This window comes from Lissotriton helveticus, chromosome 11 (assembly GCF_964261635.1).
Source record: "Lissotriton helveticus chromosome 11, aLisHel1.1, whole genome shotgun sequence".
Taxonomy (NCBI): domain Eukaryota; kingdom Metazoa; phylum Chordata; class Amphibia; order Caudata; family Salamandridae; genus Lissotriton; species Lissotriton helveticus.
Genome location: NC_136072.1, coordinates 50,562,451 through 50,584,693, shown reverse-complemented (window position 1 = coordinate 50,584,693; position 22,243 = coordinate 50,562,451). Strand labels below are relative to the sequence as shown.

The following is a 22,243-nucleotide window of genomic DNA, read 5'->3' as shown; positions in this document are numbered from 1 at the left end:
AGGGTATCCGCAAGGTGAAAGCCAGGCATCCCGCTGCGAGGGGCAGTTGTGGAGATTAAGCAAGCTATTGCCCAGAGTCGCAGAGTGTGAACCCGTGAATCGAGTAGGCACCGGAGCGAGAATTGTCGAGTCCATGGACATTTTAGGACTCAAGACCCCGCCGAGCCGGGAATTGAACCCTGGTCCCGGGCTGACCTCTGCTTCCAGGTCTGCCTCCTCTAACCAGTGAGCCACACTTCTCCACAAACCACCACGACAAATATTTTATTATGCAACAAATGCTGTATGCACCATTACAAAGAGCGAGTATTTGAAAGCTAAATATAGACTGCTATTGGAACAAAGCCGGTGAGCACCTCGTATGTAGAGTTGGGAATGCTAAATTCAACTTACACACCAGTCAAACTAAATGTAGACCCAACATGCTCATTTGTATTACACATTTCATTACTTGGAAGTAGCATGCCACAGGTTAATATTTAGGCAAGCACAATTAGATTTGGAACAAGCTTACTTCAGTCCATTACCACAATACACTTCAAAGGCATTACAGAGAACAGCAACTATCATACCGGTAAGTAACAGAAATACAAACAATTTCCCTTCTTTTACATTTATAACATAAGCAAATTTCGCTTTCCTAAAAGATATTGGGGTGGCTGTTTTTAGCTGGTGCGGTTCCACAAATACTCACTTGAGGATTTCACATCTGACAAACTAACCAAATGTAATGTAACTACTGTTTCCAACACTTTTGGCTCAAAAATGATTAATGATAATATGGTGGCAACAGCATTGATGGTGAGGGCTTAGCAGGATACTTTTCATGCAGAGGTTTATGTGCCGTACTACGAGGCTCAGCGAGAATACTCCGCCTACATGTAGGGATGTTTTGATTAACTTCAGACAGCATTTTAATACAGCACATGCTTTATTTGGCAACACTGATAGGTATCAGGACTGGTTTATTATTGGTCGGTTTTCAAGTAGGCAACTATCCTTTCTTGTTCTTGGCAGAGGGGTAATGTCTTGCCAGTGGTTTGGGCGAACATTTTGATGATGTGCCAGTGCTAAGATCCCGACATTGAGGAGTTTGTTCTGAGAAGAATTATTTAATTTCACACAATTTCCTCAAAGAGAGGAGGACTTAATGTGGGAGAGATAGGTTTATAGGGTCTTAAATCACTAAACAGTTTACTCAAGTACCCAATGTACTTGATGTAGGCTGTGTTGTATCCATATTTATTACGTTGAAGTGTTCACGGTTTTTGAGTTTTATATAAAAGACTGTTTTCCTCTATGAATTTACGATTCTATGTTTTTTTTTATGAACTGACGTTTCTCTTGATCAGCAGCAAAACATGGTGACGTTTTTAAAATTAGAAAAAAAAAATAGTTTATGACAGCTACTGCAGATATTGTCACGGTGAGAATACCTACACATTTGTTTGTGCCAGCTGGATTGATTAGGGCACTTGTTAAATCCTCTCTGACCATGCACAGGTTAAAGATTCATGAATACGCTTGTTTTCGGTCTAGATTTGCTAGCTGTTAGGTTGTCCTACGGTTCCTAGCATTTTGATGAGGAAGGTGAAGACTATCAAGCAGCCGTTAGACTAATTGACCCAAGTTAAATCTTGGTAGCGGTGGAAGGGTGTCGGGATATGTTATTTTATGATTGTCAGTACAGGTAGTTTCACATTAGCATTCAATACAGTCATTTAGCTCTTGCATGCACCCTGGGTTTTCCCTCTCCTTGGTCCTCTTTTTCCACATCATTCTTCTTGTTCCCAAACCCATCTTAGGTATGCATGTAAGTGATATACTTGGAACGTCATGAATCTCAATGACCCCCGTAAGGTCAGAAGGGTTTTATCTTACCAAGACAGCCAAGTGGCTGACATAGCCTTTTTACAGGAGATACATTTTGCACCCATGCACTCTCACTCATTTGCTTAGAAATTGTTGCCTCCCCGATATTTTTTCTCCATAGGGTTTCTGTTCTAAGGGTGTGTGCTTCTGATGCGCCCTCGTTTGGCTTTTAAAACACATGCGACCTATGCAGACATTGCGGGTAGATGAATTGTTGTTAGATCGCTTGATAATATACATCTAGGATTGGTCAGCACATATGCAACTTCGATTACTCCAGTTTTTTTCCATGAGATTTTTACTAGGTTATGTGCTTTTGGGGAGGACACTGTGGTATGAGAAGGAATGAAGTACTCTACCTGCTATGGGACAGCTCAGGTATCAGGTGAAATCATCCTCAAGCCTCGACTACTGGCTTGCCTCGCCTGAAATTGCCACCTCAGTGTCAAGGGGTTCAGCACTTACACTGCACGCTTTCTGACCACCCGCCAGTTATGCTTGCCTTCGCTCCTTCTGGCTCCAATTTCTGAAGCCAGGCTGGAGCTTTCCGGTCTCCTCTCCATTAGACCCAGTCTTGAAAGACAAGACTCTGTCTGAGATTCTACAATATTTTCAGTTCAATGTGGGATCAGCACAGCAGTATACCACAGTATAGGAGGCCTTTAAACCTATATCCGTGGACAGGTTATCACCAAGCATGCCGGCGTCTTGAAAGACATTCAACAGCAACTAGACAGTCTGGACTCTGACCATAAAAAAACGAGAAGCCTCAATTGAAGCCAAACCTCAAAAAACCTGTTTGCAAGACCATATTTTTCTTCTGCTGCAGTTTTAGTAACTGGCAGTCAGGGAAGTGTATCGGCTGTGGAAATCGGCTCTAGCTAGGCAAAATAGACACAGGAAGAGACCGAACAGGACACTGGCTTGGTTGCTTAAGAGGAAGCAGGCCAGATCTCATATTGTTAATATAGATGGCAAGCAGGTGCTCAATCACACTGAGGATTTACCATCCACCCTTGTATGCTATTACTCCCACCTGTACACCACCAGGAATAAGTGTCCTTTAACTGATATTGTCGACTATCTCAACGATGTGGCCCTGGTGTGGCTCGATGACTGTCATAGACCGCTAAGTCAACCGCTGCTGCTGACTCTTTAGAAGGCTTCCAGCCCCCAGGTACAGACAGACAATGATTTTTATACTGCATACAAGCATATCCTTGCCTCCCTCCTTATTGAATTCTATGCCTACGTGCTCTGAAGGGTATTCTCCTCGATTTACCAAATCAGTCCTGTGGTCAGAGTGACAATTGAACTACTAGAAGCCGAAAAAGCGTTTGACTCCTTAGAATGGCCATTATTGTTTGAGGTTCTCCAATGATATGGTGTCCAAAACAGCCTCCTTGCTCTTATCGGACTGTTGTATAAAGGTCCGGTGGCCGTAGAGTCTGCTAACAGACTCGCCTCACATGCCTTGCCTGTGGAGAATGGAACGTGGCAGGGCTGCCCACTGTTACCCCTTGTGTTTATTCTCAACTTGGATCCTTTAGCTTGAATGCTCCAGGACAGACATTTACATAGAGTCCTTTGTTTTTGCCATATACGCCAATTATTATCCATGCACGCAATTGACGAAATGCTGCTTTTTATTTGAGAACCCAACACCAACCTTAACCCCCTGATGCGGGAGATCAATCAGTTTGGGATATACTTTGACATTCGATCAGTTGGTCTAAACCAGGCCTCTTTCCGCTCTCAGCATGTAATGTGCCAGTTGAGCTGCAATACGCCTGTAGATGGACTAGAGATTACATTGTATATCTGGGTACATTCCTCCATCATAGGCCTGAGCAGGTTATTGTGCTAAATTGTGGTTCAGTTATTGCCCCACAACCCTTCCTCTCAAGCCGGATGAACACATGGTTTAAACTCCCATTAGCTCCGGCCGGTAGAGTTGCTCTCATCAAATGAATGTCCTCTCTAAACTATTATATTTTTTTTACCATATTTCTGTTCCTTTTAAGAAACAGTTTGCTATAATGTTACGGTCTCTGTTAATCAAACTGATCTAGGCATGTACCCGGCTAGGATCGCTTGGGTCTTCTTGATTATTTCATATGCGGATGATGGCTTTTTAGGTGCAGACCTGGAACTCTACTATCTGGCTACCTAGTGCCACTTTGCTAAGTTTTGGTATAGTCTGGATGCTCACATTCCACATCTTATCCCCAAATAAGATCAGACCCATAGGGTACCGTAGCCCTCTCTGCTCCCTTTGGGTCTTCCAGGATGGCAGTAATATATCCAAATGGTAGTCATCCACTCCGGTGACTAGTGCTCTAAATGAAAACAAAATAAACTAACAGAGCCACCACTTGCTGGAAATCTGGGAATGAAGGTCCCTCTGTCTGAAGGCTGGAACGTTTTGTCTGTATTTCCAGGCCACTTCACAAATATCCAATTATTTGCTACCACTCACAATTGATTGTAGCAGACTACCCTGTCGAAAGAAGCCATGATGACGATGGGCCACCTATATGTGGAGGGGAGAGTTCTATCACTCAAGCAGTTTTGTAGGATATTTTCTATTTACGCTAGATTGCGCAACTCGGTTAGATCCGCCTTAACCAACTTTCCAATGGACAATGGAACCTGATGACTTCCCATCACTTCCACAGCTCATAACCTCGCCTGACTCTATGGTGTGAGTTGCAAGACTTTAAGCCATTGTGTCGCAACTTAGGAGGGTTGAACGGAGGCAGCTCCGGTGTCCCTGGGAGGCGAAACTGGGTGAGCCCTTGCCTTAGGCACTTTGTGCTTATTGCTGTGTGCAAACCTGCACGATCTCAAGGAACTATTGGCACAAAATTCCTACATTACAAGTACTTGCATAGGGCTTACAGTACTCCTCGACTGCAATATAGGATTGATCAATCTTTCTCCGTCTTGTATGGGACTGCCCTCCCATCTCCATATCTTTGCACAAGGTGCTAGTGGAAGACATTATACAAACTGCCATTGAGCCTGATCCACGGGTCATGTTGCTGGGACATGTGAAGGGCATAGCTCTTAGCTAAGCGTCGGGTGGCTGCGAGATATGGCGACCTGCAGCGATCAGATTGAAATGTACACTATGCTCCAACCCCCTGCATCCTGGTCCGAGATATCTGGGGCCCATATCGATCATATCTACTTTCTACCGGCCCGGACAGCCAGTCTGCCACCTCTGTGGCAGAGGCTAAATGACAATGTCACCCGTTGGGGTACACAGATCTCGAATATGCATTTTTTGCTGCTGCGCAGTCCGTGCTCTTTTTCTGGAGCTTTGCTGTGACCATTGCATTCCCACCCCTATTACATTGTAGATCTCCATGGCTATGAACTCATGCACCCAGGGAGGAGTTACGATGTTCGCTTTCTGTCGAAATTTTGATATGTGTTTTTTCATCATGTGACCGCTTGTACTGCTTGCATATGAGGACTGCTCTGAACTGTTGGTACATAACTTAAAATAAAATATAAAAATACAAAAAAGTCTTGCCATTGGGGCGTAAGTTCTTTTAGAGCAGATCTAAAAAGTTCAAGCTCTTCACTGTATTTGAGGAAATTTCTGAAACTGGAGACTCACAGATGTTGTTCACTTTACAAATAGACAGGGAGATTTACCAGGAATGCTCATAGGTGAGACGGGGGTGTTATGGCTATTCGTTTCCAGGAGACATTATCCTGTAACATGCCAGGGTTTCTGATGCAGACGATGCTTGGAGTTTTACTAATCCGTAGGTCCAGTGAGGTCAAGCTAGGTCCAGTTGAAGCACATTCTGTGCTGCTTTGGATACCAGACTTCTAATATTTCAGAAGGGACTGAGGAAGGCTTTTTTTAATCAAACAGGAGGCATGTTTTATGGCCTTCCTGGTGGTATGTAGAGGACTTCCTAGGGTCGATGAAGCTACTACTAGGAATCTTCTGCAGTGGAGCTGTGGGGAGTTGGTTCAGAAGGGTGATGTTTTCCAAATGAAGGGATGCATACCTTGCACACATGTTATATTTCTTTGCTGTGGGTCAGTGTTGTGAAATTGACCACATATGTTTTTGCATTTTCACTACAAAATGCAAATAAAATCACTTGAACAACTCGAGTATAAAGTATTGCTAAGGGGAAGGGGCTTTTATTATCCAACACTTTTGCAGATGAGAATAAATTCAAACTATGTCTGTTGAGCCCAAATGGTCCATCTCTCAATCAAAGCTCTAAACATAGCCACATATTTGACATGGGAGCATCCTGCGACCTCACACATAAGTGTTAAACACTCAAGCCTGGTCTTACCTACATAATCTTTATAGGTTCCATAGGCAAACAAGTTCAGCAACTGTAAGTAGGCAGCATTGGGACCTTCAGCAAGCTGGTGTGGAGAAAAAAGTAAATAAAGGGGAAAAAATAAAAAGTTTTTGTTTGCCAAAGCCTCTACCCACAACACTTTTACGTTGTGCCCTAGTGACTGAACATTCCACATCACTACATGGTCCATATTGAATAACTTTCAAACAGTACACCATCTTACATTTCTACCATGATTACACCTTTGTGACAACTAAATATGGCGTATATACAGATAGTCAAAGTAACATTAAGGAGTTAATATATCATGAGAGTTAACATCACAGTGGAGGACCTGAAAGAGTGACATACAAAACATTTACCAAGGTTGTTAGCTGATTAAGGTTTGTTGGTGGCCAAAAAACAGGCACGTTCAAAATCCGCACAGCAAGAACTGGCAGAAGTGCAGTAAACTAATATACTCACAACATTGTAAGGATATATAAGAAAGTAGGCTAATGAAGCGAAGGTAAGTGTACAAGATTAGGGCCCATCAGCGTGTAGAGCAGCTGGTAAAACGGCTTCATGGTGGTTTGCTTTTCAGTAGAAGTGCATTTAGTGAGTCCCAGAGAGCTGCTCTTTTACGGATGATTAAGTCTGAGTGGTTTAAGGATTTATAAGAAAGTAGGCTAATTTAGCGAATGTAAGTGTACAAGAATAGGGCCCATCAGAGCGTAGAGCATCTGATAAGACGGATTCACAGTGGTTTGCTTTTCAGTATATGTGCATTTAGTGAGCCCTAGAGAGCTCTTTTACCACTGATTTACGTGGTTTAAGGATATATAATTTCTGTTCTGTGTATACCAAAGCAAGGCCCACAAGGTAAAACTGAGACCTGATCGGCATTTTTCAACTGGTTGGGTATGGTTTTTAGACTCAGAGTCAAGCATGAGCCTAGGGGTAGGATAACCTACTCTTAAAGGTTGGTATGTCATGAACGCCATGGGCACCTAACTGATTACACAGCAGTTGAGTGCAACTTTAACTTGCATTCACTTTTGTTGATCATGGATATTTCATTTTGCAGTTGAAGGCCAACTGCATTAAGTCTAAGCAAAAAGCCAACTGTAAGCAACTGCAGCATCGGAACAACCCATCCCACCCATCTTAAATCTCAAGCGAATCATAGTTGGAAAGAACCATAACATTGCAGGCACAGCATCTAATGGATTTCAGACAATATACCATTATTGTTCGGTGAATTGGTCAGTTGGAACATTAACATTTGGAACTAATAAAACACCAGTTATAGTTAGCAGAACCAACTATAAAACTTGTGCCCCTGCAATGCACTGCTTAAGACCTCACAAATGACATCACACAACTTGCTCTATGACATTGGTGACAACACTGAGATCTCAAATGACATCATTGATAACATCAATGACGATATCCAATGAGTGTGCTATTTTTTTTTATTTTTATAGTTTACTCTGTGAGGTTTAACTACTATATATTACTTTTCCACTTAATTTTGTACAGTTTGGGTGTAGCTAATGGGTGTAAGTATTTATAAAATGCAAGTTCTCGTAATGCACCGTAGCTGTATAGAGATATTGAACAGATTAGAAGTCTTTGCATTCAAGAGTGATTCTGTGTTCAAGTGACTTTTGAATTGTGTTGAGCATGTTCCACAAACGTTTTTTGGTTCTGCAGAAAAGGTTTTCAACAGGAGAAAGATTCTATGTATCTATTCGAAATAATGTTTAGAGCACCACCAAAGAAATGCAGTGTGAAGGTCCGTAGCTCTAGAGGGTCCGTTCAAATAAGTTCTGCAGCAAGCAGCAAAAAGTATATAAAGACAGAGGACAGAGGACCAGCTCTTATTTAACAGGATACCATGCTGGCCATTTTCAGACCATCCTCATTGCCGGAATGTGAGGCACTTACTTTCAATACAGAACTTGCCGAAACGCAATCCTTTAAAGGATTGTTAATTGATTGCCTTCCGGGCCCTAGAATACCTTTACACAGATGGTGGGCTCCACACAGATGTTGAGCTCCGTGCTGGATGCCGGTTTAAGTGCCAAAGATCTCACTGTCTTAGGCGATTTTAACTTTTATTTAGAAGTTTCAACTGATACAGACATGGAGGCCCTTTTCGAGATTATGGCTCATTTCGATCGGTCCCAAACAGTAGACTACCCTGCACATCTTGCCCGCCATACGCTGGATGGAATTTTTACCAACAATACCCTGTTGGAAGCAAAAGATTATCTGCCTTTGATATGGACAGATCATCACGCTGTTTTTTTTTTTTTTTTTTTTTTAAACCTTTATTGAGACAAAAGTAGGATATACATGCGCAGGCCCACAACCATCACGGCCGGCCGCAAAGATAAATGAGAAAAACAGGAGAGCAATAGGTCAATATACAATCAGGATATTGCAAAGTATACCAGAAGGGACTACGGGGCGCGCAACACAGGATAGGAGGTTTTCATTTTTAAGTTTAAATGAAGCGAGGGGGCTGCAACAGGAAGGACTGCACATCTGACATAAAGGAACACAAAAGAAACGCAACAAGAGGGGCGTACCCCATTCACGATCGAAGTTGGGCAATAAAGACAGCAACTATTTAGGCTTAAACAGCCGCACCAATAAGACCGGACAATAATCATCATTACAAAAAGCAACAATTCCAATCGTAAACCCAGAGAGTCACCCGTAAGAACAGGAAACAAAATTTGTTAAAACACAGGAAGAGAAAAGGTGCAAGACCCAGAAACAGCCAACCCCACAAAGAGGAAAGAACCCTCCCAAAGCCGGAAAAGAGCGATAGAGACCACAGAACAAAACAAACTAAAATAATAAACCCCCCCCACACCCACCACCCTGCACCCCTGTAATGGCTACGGCCAAACCCACTAACAGCGTGCCTGTCGCCCCGGAACTGCCCCACAGTAGGGAAAAATATAAAGCGAAGTATAGGTAGAGAAGAAGTAAAGAGAGAAGAAAAGATGGAGGAGGAGGATAACCAACATAAGTATTCTCAGCCGCTCAACCCCGGACCCCCGAACCGATGTAATACCAATGGTCATCCCAGGCAATGTATCGTCCGTCCTGTACAATCCCAGCAATGCAAGCAACAGTACGCATATAAACATCCTCAACCTTGCCCCCGGTCAGGTGCGTCGACTGAGTCCGGCTGCATAGTCGCCATCTTAGATGAATTAGGGATGCGGGAGGGCCACAAAAGAACAGGATGCAGTCCAACAAAGTCCGACCAAACCAACACCATGTGTCCAGGCACGGTACAGAGAGAGGCAACGCACAGTAGCATTCCCCAAAGGTCGGCTGGCCAAAACAGTAGAATCAGCTCCAGGAAAGGACGGGGAGTCACGCCATCATACCACAAAGGAGTTGCCGGACATGGCGTCCGGAGACGGTTCCCCAGCCATCGCACAAATACACTAACACCAGACCTCTTCACAACCATTGTGGTCAACACCGCAGCGGCATCCGCATTTACCCGGATAGGGAGTCCACTGCAATCGGTCACAGGGTGCGGCGCAACGCCCCGCACTTGAGAACCAGCACTGCCAGTTGAGGGCACCTCAAGTAGAATAGCATCCAGCCGGCCCCCCAGGTCCCGGGCACCATCGTGCAGGGCATCCCGCAAAGCACCAAGAGCGCCCAGAATATCGCTGATCACTAGCGGTGCCCCAGGAAGAAAGGATGCCGTAGTTCTCTGCACCCGGGGCTCACAGGCATGTAATAGCCCTCGAAGCTGACCGTCAGCACTCCCCGCTACCATCTGGTCACCCCACCGACTCTCTGCGTAGTACGACCAAGCCAGAGGTGCAGGAACAGCAGACTCCATGTCGACCCCACATACAACGCTAATGCAATGCCGGCACTCACTTGGGGCTTCAGTAGCGGCCCAGGGTGATCAGGTACAAGTGCAGAGCGTGCGACCTACAAAATGGCTCCCACCACGGCGCAGGGAGAGATGAAAGAACTGTCCAGGATTTCCATGGGCTGGGGAGACGATACAATGTATCCCACGCATCTGCGATATCTTTCAGGCGCGTAGACTCGCGGAGCAGAGTGGATCTCTGCAGCGGGAAGCGCTGTGCGGCAACATCTCTCCGGCCGTCCGACACTTCTCCGTCCTTGATGGCCGCCGCTGTTATGGTCGAGGCTGGCCGTCCCTCACACACAAAGACCCGGTCTCACCGCCAGTAGGAGCCGGGAAGAGGCGAGGACGTCCCACCACCTCCGCCGCTGTAAAACGCCGGGGAACACACCATTAGAATCTGAGTCACCTCCCCGTCCTGATAACTCGGCTCACATAGAGGATAGATTACAGGATAAAGTACAATGCGGGCGGAAAGCGAGAGGGTCGGCGGAGCCGAGGGTTTAAGCGGCCATCATGGTTGCAGGCTAGGCTCCTCCCCCCCCGATCATCACGCTGTTATGCTTGATATAACCCTACTGAAGAGAACACATCTGGGAAAGTTTCCGCACATCCTTCACAGGTCTCGTGCCTGGAACAAAATTCATACGGACCAATTCAATCCAATGATAGCTCACTCTCAGCAGACCATTCAAATGACTTGGATTTAGCCACTTTAAACTACTCTAATTAGGTGAACTCAGTCATTTCCCTCTCTGCTCTCCTCAGGGTATCCCAGTCACACAGAGAGAAACCTTCTGCGCCTTGGTGCACAAACAGTCGTAGAATGCAGAATAAATGCTGCAGAAGACAAGAATCTGAAACGGAGAAAGAAGTATAGCAGGGATGAAAATAAATATAAACAAGGTATTCACGATTACAAGTCCTTACTGTCTAAAGATAAATCAGCTTATTTCACACAAAATATGTAATCTGCCCAAAATTCCTCAAAATAATTATTTCAGGTAGCGTCAAAACTATCTTCTGTTCGAGAAATTTGCCTCCTCCGCATTTGACAATTGGGACTTATTGCACCCTGTCCTCATAAAAATTGGGTTGAGTCCTGTCATGATCAGCAAAATTATGGCTTCTTATACCGTCCCGACTGCTACTATCAGAGTAAACTTCCAGTCTACTGCCTCGATCCTGACAACGCGGGATACTAGTCAAGGTTGCCCCTTGTCCCCTCTTCTCTTTGCCCTGGTTGTTGAACCCCTGTGATTCACCTTACACAGACTTCGGACATTATGGGCATTCCCGTCGGAGCTCAGGACCATAAAGTTATGCTTTATGCAGATGATCTTTTACTGACTGACTAACCCCTGTCGACCCCATATCACAGGCCATAAACCTCACTTTACCATCACAACTCCTCCTGGCCTTACAGGATTTGGCTCTTTTTCAGTGGGCCACAAAGTCTTTTTGCTACTTGGGGTTAAAGATCACAAACTCCCTGTAGACCTGGACCCACGCTAACTAGCCCCATTATCGTAAGGCTATTTTAGAGGACTTGCACAGATGGAAACCGATGCATATATAATGGTTGGGCCAGATGAACGTGGTCAAAAATAAATATTTTACCTTGCATACTCTTATCTTTTTCAGGCCGTCCCGACCTCTATCCCAGCAAAGGATATCCACAGGCTACAGAAGGACGTTTGTGCCTTCATATGGAATGGGAAGCAGCCCAGCATTTCCAATAACATACTTATGCTGCGCAGAAATTGGGGAGGCTTCGCTTGCCACAACTTTGACTACTACCAAGCAGCACATCTAAGATATATTTCTGAATGGGTTGTTAGAGAGAAAAAACATTGGCTCCATATGGATCCTGCAGTGACACCCAGGCCTCTCGCAACCTCTTCTAGAACAGTGCTAGAGATCTGGGATAGAATTGCGCTTACTTATGCCCTTACCTTATATCCCTCTCCAAACACCCCTATTGCACACAATCCCGCGATCACGCCAGGATTGCCCGGGGTTCCCTTCCTGTCAGGGAGAACGCCGACTGTAGGACGCTGTTGGACCTAGTCCAGGATCCACAAAAATGTAATCATTTGAACAATGCAAATCTGAATTCAATATTTCCAACTCCGCCACTAGGCACTTCATCCTCCTAATGTGGAGGATCTCGATGCGCCCATTCACACTCTTTGAGAACAAGGTCCGCCACTTTGAGGCTCTAGGGGCTTAGTTTCTAGGACCAACAGTGTCGTCCAACAATCCCACTTTCTGCTGAAGGACCCATATCAGATGAGGTGGGAAATAGAGAGCGAAATCAAACAGAAACAGTGGGAGCTTTTATGGCAGGAATCCCCCAAATACATCGTAAGATCCTACACCAGGAATCAGCCTACAAGCTAATGCTCTAGTGGTATTACACTCCAGTCCGCTTGCATTCAATGTTCCCCACAGCTCCTACTACTTTGTGGAGATGCAGGGCGCAAGAAGCTACCTTAAAACACATTTGGTGAGCGTGTACACTACTCACTCTTTTCTGAAAAGAAGTCTTGAGCCATGTTAAAAGCATCCTGGAGTTTCCTATCCCAGCAGACTACTGCACGGTTTTCTTGGGTCTACGTCCAACCATGCTCGAGGCATTAACTTATGCCGATTGGTACTTAATCCGTCACACGACGGGTGCCGCCAAACAATTGATTGCTCTGGCTTGGATGTCCCCTGCTCCCCCCCATTGCTTACTGGTTCACTAGCCCTTGGCAAACGATAGCACTGAAGCACTTTTTGCATAGGTTCTCCTTCACAGATAAAAAATTCATGTGACGAGCAACCCCTCCTTGACTACTTCTCAAGATTAGAACACCTTTGCTTTCAGTCACTTAAGTTGCGCGCTCTTCAACTCTTTCACTGATCCTCTGTTCAGTCAGCTGCTCTTACTTGTCGCTCTCCGCTCTCCCTACTGATGGAGACCTCCATTGTCATCCCTGATGTTCTCCCATTACAGCCCCTCCCCCCACCTAGCTTTGCCTCTGATTCTTTTACAACTTGCAGTGAGGTCCGCCCAATAGATTCAGCAGCAGAGGATCATTCTCCCCTCCCTGTTCTTTGTTGGGTTTGTAGTAATTTCATTTTCTTTAGGAAAGTACCGATCTGGAGCACCACTGTAGATCTAACACGGACACAGTTATTTACACAAAGGGAATGCTTGCTAGACATACTTTAATCTAGATATCTCTGTTTCCAGATGTGCACCTCAAAGGGAAATCACGTTCTGCATTATTTTTGTTTTCTTAATATTGACATATGATGAGACTTTAGTGTGGCTTACCTCATGATTTACATTGATTTTGCTTAAATGTCATGTCTGGATCATATTGATTCTTTGCCCTAGATCTCTTGTGCTGGCCACCTTCTTTGTGTCCCTCTTTTCTAGCTCGCTTGTGCTGTACTGTGGCCCATCTACACTGACTCCTTATGCAAATGACCCTGTAAACTCCAGTATGTGACTGATACTTGTCCTTAATGTATCAAAATTCAATAAACAGATTTTGAGCACACAAAAAAAACCGCACACACTCGTCTGACGAACACACATATTTTTCACTTGGGAATTCGATCCTACCTCTTGCACGCAAGGTATTTCCAACAGATCACCAAACACGTAAACGCCTGGAGCTTCAAGCACTTGGCTAACCAAAGCTGGAAGTGCAGACCCTTTGGTGGAACGGGCTAGTATGAGAAATTGTTCCAACACGTTCGATGAGGATTTTTGTTCTCCTGCCATTCTTCTACCTGTGCAAAACAGAAAATAATTTCAAAGGACTACGAATGCAGAAGAAACTCTCCAAATATTATGTGAAATTTCAGCTGTTTATTTCCCTCAGATCAACTGCCCTGGTGCACTTGAAACGCAAGGGTCTAGGGATACCACAGATTAGGACTGCAGGGATCCTAGGTTCTGATGCTATAGATCAAGTGCAAAGTGGAAAAGATGGATAGGCAACCATTAGTGGGACCTCTGAAGGAGCATTTTGATAAATAGGTGTAGTGGAAAAAACGTCATAACCTTTACCTTGCACGTGGATTAATATAAGCCAAAACATGGATACTTCTTTAGAAGTTACGAATCTGTTTTGTAAGATGACTTGAAGAACCCGTGTTCATTAGTTTAAAACAAAAATAATAAACAGCTGCTGAGCATGGCTGCTTGTGACAGGGTTAACACAGAGGAGATGACAGTCAATGAACAGGACAGAGGCTGTAGGGTCACATGGTGTAAATGATCCCAATAATCTATTTGTGCACCTAGTTAAGAAAGGACACACTAGACAGCTGAAAGAAGTGGCGGGAAATGATAGCAATGCTACCACCAACTGTTATAGCTAGAGCCAGATGGCGATATTGTAAATGTACATGTATTTATATAGCGCAAATCACCGACACGGTATCTAAGCGCTTGCTTAGGGAACCCGTCCTGGTATTCCACAGTGAGATACCCCGGCAGGGTATCCACAAGGTGAAAGCCAGGCATCCCGCCGCGAGGGGACGTAGTGGAGATTAAGCAAGCTATTGCCCAGAGTCGCAGAGTGTGACCCCGTGAGTCGAGTAGGCACCGGAGCGAGAATTATCGAGTCCGTGGAATTTTAGAGCCCGAGACCCGCCGAGGCGGGGAATCGAACCCTGGTCCACGGCCGATCTCAGCTTCCGGGTCAGCCGCCTCTAACCACTGAGCCACACTTCTCCACTGTACCCTGGGGAACGGTGCAAACAATATAAGAGCTGGTGAAATCTTTAAGCCAAGATCGCACAACAGGCCATCACGATTGTGACAGCTGAGACGGTCATGCACAAAAAAATCGGGTTCGTAACACTGAGCAAGCATGGATGAACAACCGTATACGAGCATAGCAATTAACTTTTTCCATAAAGATTACGCTGAAGTGCAATTGAAGCAGTGGCTATATTTTTTAACTAATGTTATTAGGCAGACGCAGGTTTGGGAATCTCGTAAATTCTTATATTCCTAGTTAATTAGGTTGTAGCCTGTATAAAGGATGGCAGCATTTTCTGATCTTGGGTTGCATTTGGCTTGCTCGTCACGTTACATGCAATATGGCAAGTGCCTTAGGTAAGGCTATTCCCAGAGTGGAGTAAATGGTTAAAGAAAGGTCCAGAACTGATGCAGCGGTGGTATAAGGGCAGAGTTCTGCACCTTTGTAACTTTGTTTAGGATCACAAACCAAACGAGACCAAGCAAAAGTGATATGAAGAGAATTGCCTCAGAAAGACATATGTCCTTTGCGAGCCTACAAGAACGTTAAGCTTGTCGATCCAGTAAATACTAAGTTAGCAGAAGCCAGTTACAAGCGCAAACAAACGTATGTTATTAAAAACATACTAAAGCAAGTTCAGTTTCAGAGTGATGGTAGTAGTTCCAGCAGACCCAAAGGGAATAGCCCAGCAGACATGCAACGCTGGATATCAATTTGGGTATGTCGTTCTCGTCGTGTGACTCAGCAAGGACCATGGAAAAGCCAGAATATCAGATGTTTACCGGAGTGGAGTAGATGGTAGGAAATAAAAGGCCACAACTTGGAGCAAATGTAGCAGATAAGGTGGAGATCTATGCCTCATGTTTGCCAAATTCAGGTTCAGCTGTCATTTCCTACAAATTACAGAAAACATGTGTGGACAAAAGAGATGGCAACAGCAGTACACTATGCCCTACCCAGAAGCTAAACTCCAATACTCTCTTCATATGCATAATCAAAGCAGTAACGTGTGGACTAGACCCCCAATTCCAGCATAGTCGAGGAATTTTCTTGTCAAGGTATCAATTTTCCTTACATGCTGACCACTATCCCCAATCTGTACAAATGATGCTAGTTTCACATGACATTTGGAATTTCAGTAACGGAAGGCGAGGCAGGGTTGGCAGCCAAAAGAATTCAGAATCAGAATAAAAGCTGACACAGTTTGCACTGCTGTAGATTGTTACTGACTAATCAAACATAGATATTTCAGGGTGGAACCAAGTATTGAGGAAAAGTGAAACAATTACTAAACCAGAAAAAATTAAAAGGAAGGCAAAACCTGCATTATTTGACAGCAAGACTTTTGGCTCCCCACAGAAGGTTGATATATCTTTAAATCTGGCAGCATTATGTACAAGACCGTACCAAACCACAAACCCTAAAACCTAGTTAACAAACTTATATCAGGAGCACTCCCTATCCTGCACAGCGGGAAAAAGTTGTGAATGGAATATCCAAACTTCAAACCCACTACTCGGACTGTGCCCAACAAACATGGAACACACTGCCTGCTGAGCTCTGCTTGAAACTCTTCGCGCATTAAATTGTGCAAAAAGCTAAAGACATTCCTTACAAAAACCACAGAGCTCACAAAAGAGAACCGGCTAGATCTTCTGGAAGACTAGAAATGATCATTCCCTGGTGCACTAGTTTGCCACAGTCAAATGCACTGGAAGAACCCCTACCCTGGCTTGTTGACCTTCTCCAGCCAATATATAAGATAGATGAAGGAGGCATCTATTTGGTTAATGCCCAGCACAGTCTTCAAACTTTTTAATCTGTGCCCCCTCCCCCGTGTAAACAAAAAGGTAATCGCCCCCCCAAAAAAAACTTTTCACAATTATTTTATTAAACTGGAATGTCTACACTTATTTAAACATTGCAGTTATGTTCTGTTACCGTTTTAAAATTACAATTAAATACATGATTGGTAAACATACTATTCTGGTCAGGCAGGCTTTACCAACGTGTCTAAGTATCCCCAGTGTGTTATTCGAAATGGGGGGGGGGGGGGTGTTCTGAAGAATATTTAGAGTCTCTTCCCTTTCAACACCTTCCCTCATTCAGGATGTAAATGACAAAAGAGGTTTGTGATGGCCCATTACAGAGTGGCTTACTAATGCTCCTTTTTGTTCGGCTGAAAACAAAGCACTTTTATCAGCATAATGCTTCTTTTGGCCAGAGCTTGGCACCCCTTGGGATGACTTGAGGCCCTACTCTAGGGGGGGCGCACCTCCCACTTTGAAGACCACCTGCTTAACAGGTTGCAGGAGCTATTTGCTTCAGAACAACTAGCTGCACTTTTCCTAGATCAGCAGCCTGAAACTGGCCAGACTGTCCTACATCTACAAAGCACATTAAACTCCTCCAACCACCTACAATAAACTCGATCACCCCCTTTATCAGTCAGCCCAGTTGTGTTGCAGATCATTTGCGTGTTCTTTATATAATATTGGTATGCCATGAGCAATGGATCAATGCCCAACCCGGGACTCAAACTTCTTTAGCTCCCATCACCAGTGTTTGTTGCTGACAACGCACCCTGCTTTCATAGGCGTATAAGGCAGATGACCATAAACCCTTACAGCCGAGTGAACCTAGGCATCAGTCCTACCTCATACATTGAAAGTGAGGGCTCCTGGGCTTCGTTGCTGTACGAGTCCAGGGCTCTCAGCTCTTCTATCACAACTCAACTCAAACTCTAATCTAATGTCCACCACAATGTACATTCTCACTACAGTCATCAGGAAGGCTATCTTATATATACTGCCATCATCCTACCCTATAAGTAGCTTTTCATGCCCCTCCTTCGGAGTACCTCTTCTACACAAGAATTCCATCACAGTACAAATAACTATTCTGCCTTGTGCAGGGATTGTGTGTGTAATCAACGCCAATGCACCTTGATGTGATGATATTATACTACCTGATTCGAACACGGTCTACTCTAGCCCATGTCTTCTTGATACTTTGCACCTCACCACTTTTTTTATACACACTCGATAATTATCTGGTTCAATAACCAGGTAATTATAGAGTGTATTAAAAAAAGTTGCAATGCATCTCTTTGACCCCAATACAAGTTGTATGCTGTAAACTGTCAACGTACAATACTTATACCTCTACTTGTGCTCTGAAGTCTGACAAACGTTGGGCTCACCCACACTACATAAACCAAAAATGAGTACATAAATAAACATTGTGAACCGTAATAGATGCATAACCAGCCCAAGGAGTTGTATTCGGTTCCCGAGATCTGGTTGGGGAACAATGAAGGGCCATCACCCAACTTTTTCCCAGGCACTATTAACATCCGAAAAAAGCAGTTCATCAGAAGATAAATGATAAAGACGAGGCAATAGTTAAAAGGTCAATTGCCCTTACTAGGTAGCATCCTTTAAGAAGTCCACTCATCTCATGGTTTGCCTTTCAGTTTCTAACAGTTACTCATTTCTGGTCCCAAATTCGTTCATAAGAGGCCCATAGGTTCTCCCTTGAGAACCCAAATACAATTGCTTTCCCAGACTGGCACACAGCTTCATTTCATTGGGACACGCGCTGTTTCCAGTGTGGACAACTGTCTGACAAATCAGTGCTTTTTATGTCTTTGTGATCTTAAGGTTATTGAATTCAATCAAAAAATGCACCAATACAGCCAATAACTAGGATTTGTTCAATGAATACCAGTAAAATATCTGAGACTGTGCGGCAGCAAAATGCCAGAAATACAGACAATAGGAACCTAGCCAGAAAAAATATATGCAAACGTGCAAGGGGTCTGAGGACACTTCAAGCATATAATTAAAAGTTGATAAAACTGACAAGTTATTTATGCTACCATATCTGCACAAAATCAGCAAGCTTTTATAGCACGGTTTTTAGATACAAGAGTTTCATAAATGTACGTGATAGTTTTTAATTGAATATATTTTTTATATTGCAACGTTTTAATAAACTATGCAAATAAACTACTTGACTTTACCATTGCTTACCAATGATATAAAAACGATGTTCAGATACCATAGGTTCAACGAACGTTTAATATTCTATTTAGACCCTAAAATAACGCGTATTTAAAATCCCGATTTCAGAATCCATTCAATTGACCATCAGACATTACAGCCACTTTTTGCAGAGTTCCAATCCCCCATCCTATTTCGCCATATTAATGTTTCTTGTTTCAGACCCACCGCCTTTTATGTTCGGCCCAAATTTCATTATTCTTAGTCAATGTGCCCCATCTTTCAGTACCCTCCTTTTTCAAACTCCACACAAGTCCTTTTGAATCCTCTTATAGTTCCAACAACCAGCCCCAATTCCTCCTCCTTTTAGACACCCCAGTGCTTGGACCACCAGTCACTACCCACACTGCAGAGCCCCACTCTGTTTCACTTTATAACCCCCCTCCAGCCCCACTCAAACAAAAAAAGTCACACTTTAATTCACTTTATAACCCCCCTCCAGCCTCACTCAAACAAAAAAAACGGTCACACTATTTCACTTTATAACCCCCCTCCAGCCCCACTCAGACAAAAAAAACAGTCACACTCTGTTTCATTTTAAACCTCCCTCCAGCCCCACTCAGACCCACAAGGCTGCCCCTCATCCCTCACCCCAGTGTTATGAATTTCAAATGCCAAAGTTCCTCCACTTCTGCCCACACATTAGAGCCAACCCCCCTAATTAAAGACCCCCAAATGTGGCCATAATGGGACCTCCACTGACTCTCTTCTATGACCATCCACCCAGATGTGTTTGGCTTCAACAACCACAATGGTCCCTATTTCAAAACCCAACCCCAGTCATTTCAGACCCCCCCAGGGTCCCTCCCACCTGCCAACCAATGTCCCGCATCCCAGGCCCCCGGGGCCGCCCCCACACCTGCCCACGTGTCGCGGCTCCCCATCCCCTCTCTCACTCTCCAGGGCTGGTTGTCAAGGAGCCATGAGCGGCGCAGGCGTGCCGCCCTCTTTCTTCCGCCCGGAAACCGTGGCCGGAAGACAAAGGTTCCAGGCCTGTCAGCGCGCAGGCAGCGCACGTGGGACGTAGCCAATGGGAAGTGGCGAAGGCGGTAACGACCCGCCTTCAGGCCGGGAACGGGGGCGGCCATATTTAAATAGGCATGATGACAACAAGAGTATTACCAGGCAACCAGGGGACCGGTGATAAACTCTTTCTGTCAACGGTCGGGATCGCTTAATGTAAATAAATTACATTGTAAAATACACGATGACTAGCTTATTTGGCAAAGTTAGAATATATACGAGTGAGCTATAACATGAAAAGTACTAATTTGTGGTTCATAATTTAACTTGTCTGAGTTAATCAAATTGTGCATCTGACTTGTGCAGTTGTAAATTCTTTTTATTTAGTGCTTACTACCCCTGACGAGGCGTTGAAGTGTTTTGCTGTGATTAGAACACTACTCTGGAACCTAAGATTAGAGGTAAATAGTAGGTTTGTGATTTCTTTTTTTGTCCCTTGTAGATTTTATGGTAAGTTTGTGCTCTTGAGTTCTCATGCGTTTAGCAATCTTTTGAGTAGGGATAGACTAATGAAAGTGGATTAGTGAAGGGTACTTGTGAGTTTTTACTTGGAATAGTGGATGTAATGGGGTCGGCCGCGCAGGGGTATTTGGTTGCGCCCGTGGTCATTTGACCGCCTCTATAAATAAACAGTCAAGGCTGCATAGAGGAAGTACTGCGCTACATCACAAACCAGTATGTGTGTCATTTTTATGGTTTAAATCTTTTATTATTTTTGAAAAGATGAGTATAACAATAGCCGCCACCTACACATCCACCGGCCGGTGGGGATCATTTGTTTTCACTGGAACTTAAGAGTATAGAGAAGAAAGAAATAGAAAAGAGGAGGTGAGGAAGATAGGCCTATTTTCTACGAGAGTGTATGGTGGGTCAATGGGTGCCGCACGAGCAACCTGGGTGGGTGAGGTCAGCTACTTTTGTTGGTACTTTTGGGGGGGCCTTAGTGAGCTGGAGCAGATATCTCGGGTATGTGAGCTCTGTGAATTCGGTGGAAACAAAATTCTATGGTGGTGCCCAATGTTTTATCAAATTTAGGGAGAGAGCGTGTGAGGCCCGCTGTAATCTTCTCCATCCCCCGTGTTTCCCATAGCTTGTATAACCAGTCTAGTCGCACGGGTATCAACACCGTTCCCCTCCGAGACAGCAGTGCCTGCTTGACTGCTCCCAGAGCCAGAGTGATTGCTCTGCCACGGCAAGATCCAAGAGGGTACATCAAGGCATTGGGGAGCCCTAGCAATATGTAGGAGGGGATTTTAGGAAGATCAGTGTGGTATATGCTGTCTATCTCTCGAAGGATTGCCACCCAGTAATCCTGAATGTTCGTACATGACCTAAGAATGTGAGTGAACGTGCCCAGTTGGCCATATTGGCGCCAGTATTGCCCGTTTCCTTCCAGTTTCCATCTGATTATCCTTGCCGGCGTATAATACCAATAATGTGCAATTTTTAAAAACATCTCTTTACCAGCTGTACCGCAGGAGGAGGCTCTGGCTCTATGTATAATATCCTGCCATTCTTTGGGGGAGAACTCGCGCTCCATTTCTGATTCCCACCTACGCTGCGCAGGAGATTTAACATGCTGCCTGGGGGTGTTTAGGAAAGAATAAATGTCTGACAACAACCCTTGTCGGATGTTCTTGTAATGTACCACTTCTCAAACTTGGTCAGGGGGCGACCTGCATAGGGGCGCACCTGTGGCTGGGTCACCCATTGGTAGAGGGCCATATATTGCTAGTATGCATTCCGAGGGATCCCAAAGCCTGCGGTGAGGTTAGCGAACTCCATCACACCATTTTCATCAAAGAGCTAATCAATGTTCTTGCAATTGGCCTCTTGCCAATGGAGATAACCATTCCCCGTGCTTGCTGGGGGAAGTCCGGGTTGCCTATAGAGGGGTTCAGGGGAGACACAGGGATCTAGAGGCTGCACTACACCTGTACCCTCGCCCATACTTCTCAAGACCAGTGACATATATACCCTGCTGGGTAGATGCTTTCAGGGGAGCCATGGGACTTTCCAGATGTGCATGCCCACTAGTGAGTGGGCAATAAAACACCAGTGCTTCTCTGACTCCAATTTGTACCACTTGAGCAGATATCCAAGTTGTGCCGCCTGGTAGTAGTGCTCCAAATACGGGTCACACAGTCCCCCATCTTCCTGCTTCAAATATGTCAGGTGACGGGATATTCTCGCTTTCTTACCCCCCAACAAAGTGAACAATAAGGCGTTGCAGCTGTGTCAGCATAGTGGGTGGCGGTCTTAGCGGCAGCGTCT

At 44.6% G+C, this 22,243-nt stretch overlaps 1 protein-coding gene across 4 annotated transcripts in view; it reads right to left on the bottom strand.

Annotated features, from left to right (window-relative positions):
* The window catches only part of COPS7B (COP9 signalosome subunit 7B), a 48,153-nt gene extending 28,175 nt beyond the window's left edge, over positions 1-19,978 (bottom strand). The window contains exons 1-3 of one of the 4 annotated variants that reach the window (XM_078668175.1): positions 19,843-19,978; positions 13,733-13,902; positions 6,204-6,279 (exon numbers count right to left, since the gene is read on the bottom strand). In XM_078668175.1, the coding sequence (XP_078524301.1) occupies positions 6,204-6,279; positions 13,733-13,894 (238 nt within the window). In that variant the 5' untranslated portion in view covers positions 13,895-13,902; positions 19,843-19,978. Of the gene's footprint in view, positions 1-6,203; positions 6,280-13,732; positions 13,903-19,805 lie in introns of those variants that run through there. The other 3 variants (XM_078668178.1, XM_078668176.1, XM_078668177.1) reach the window with 3 other exon arrangements.
* Positions 19,979-22,243: the final 2,265 nt, after the last annotated feature.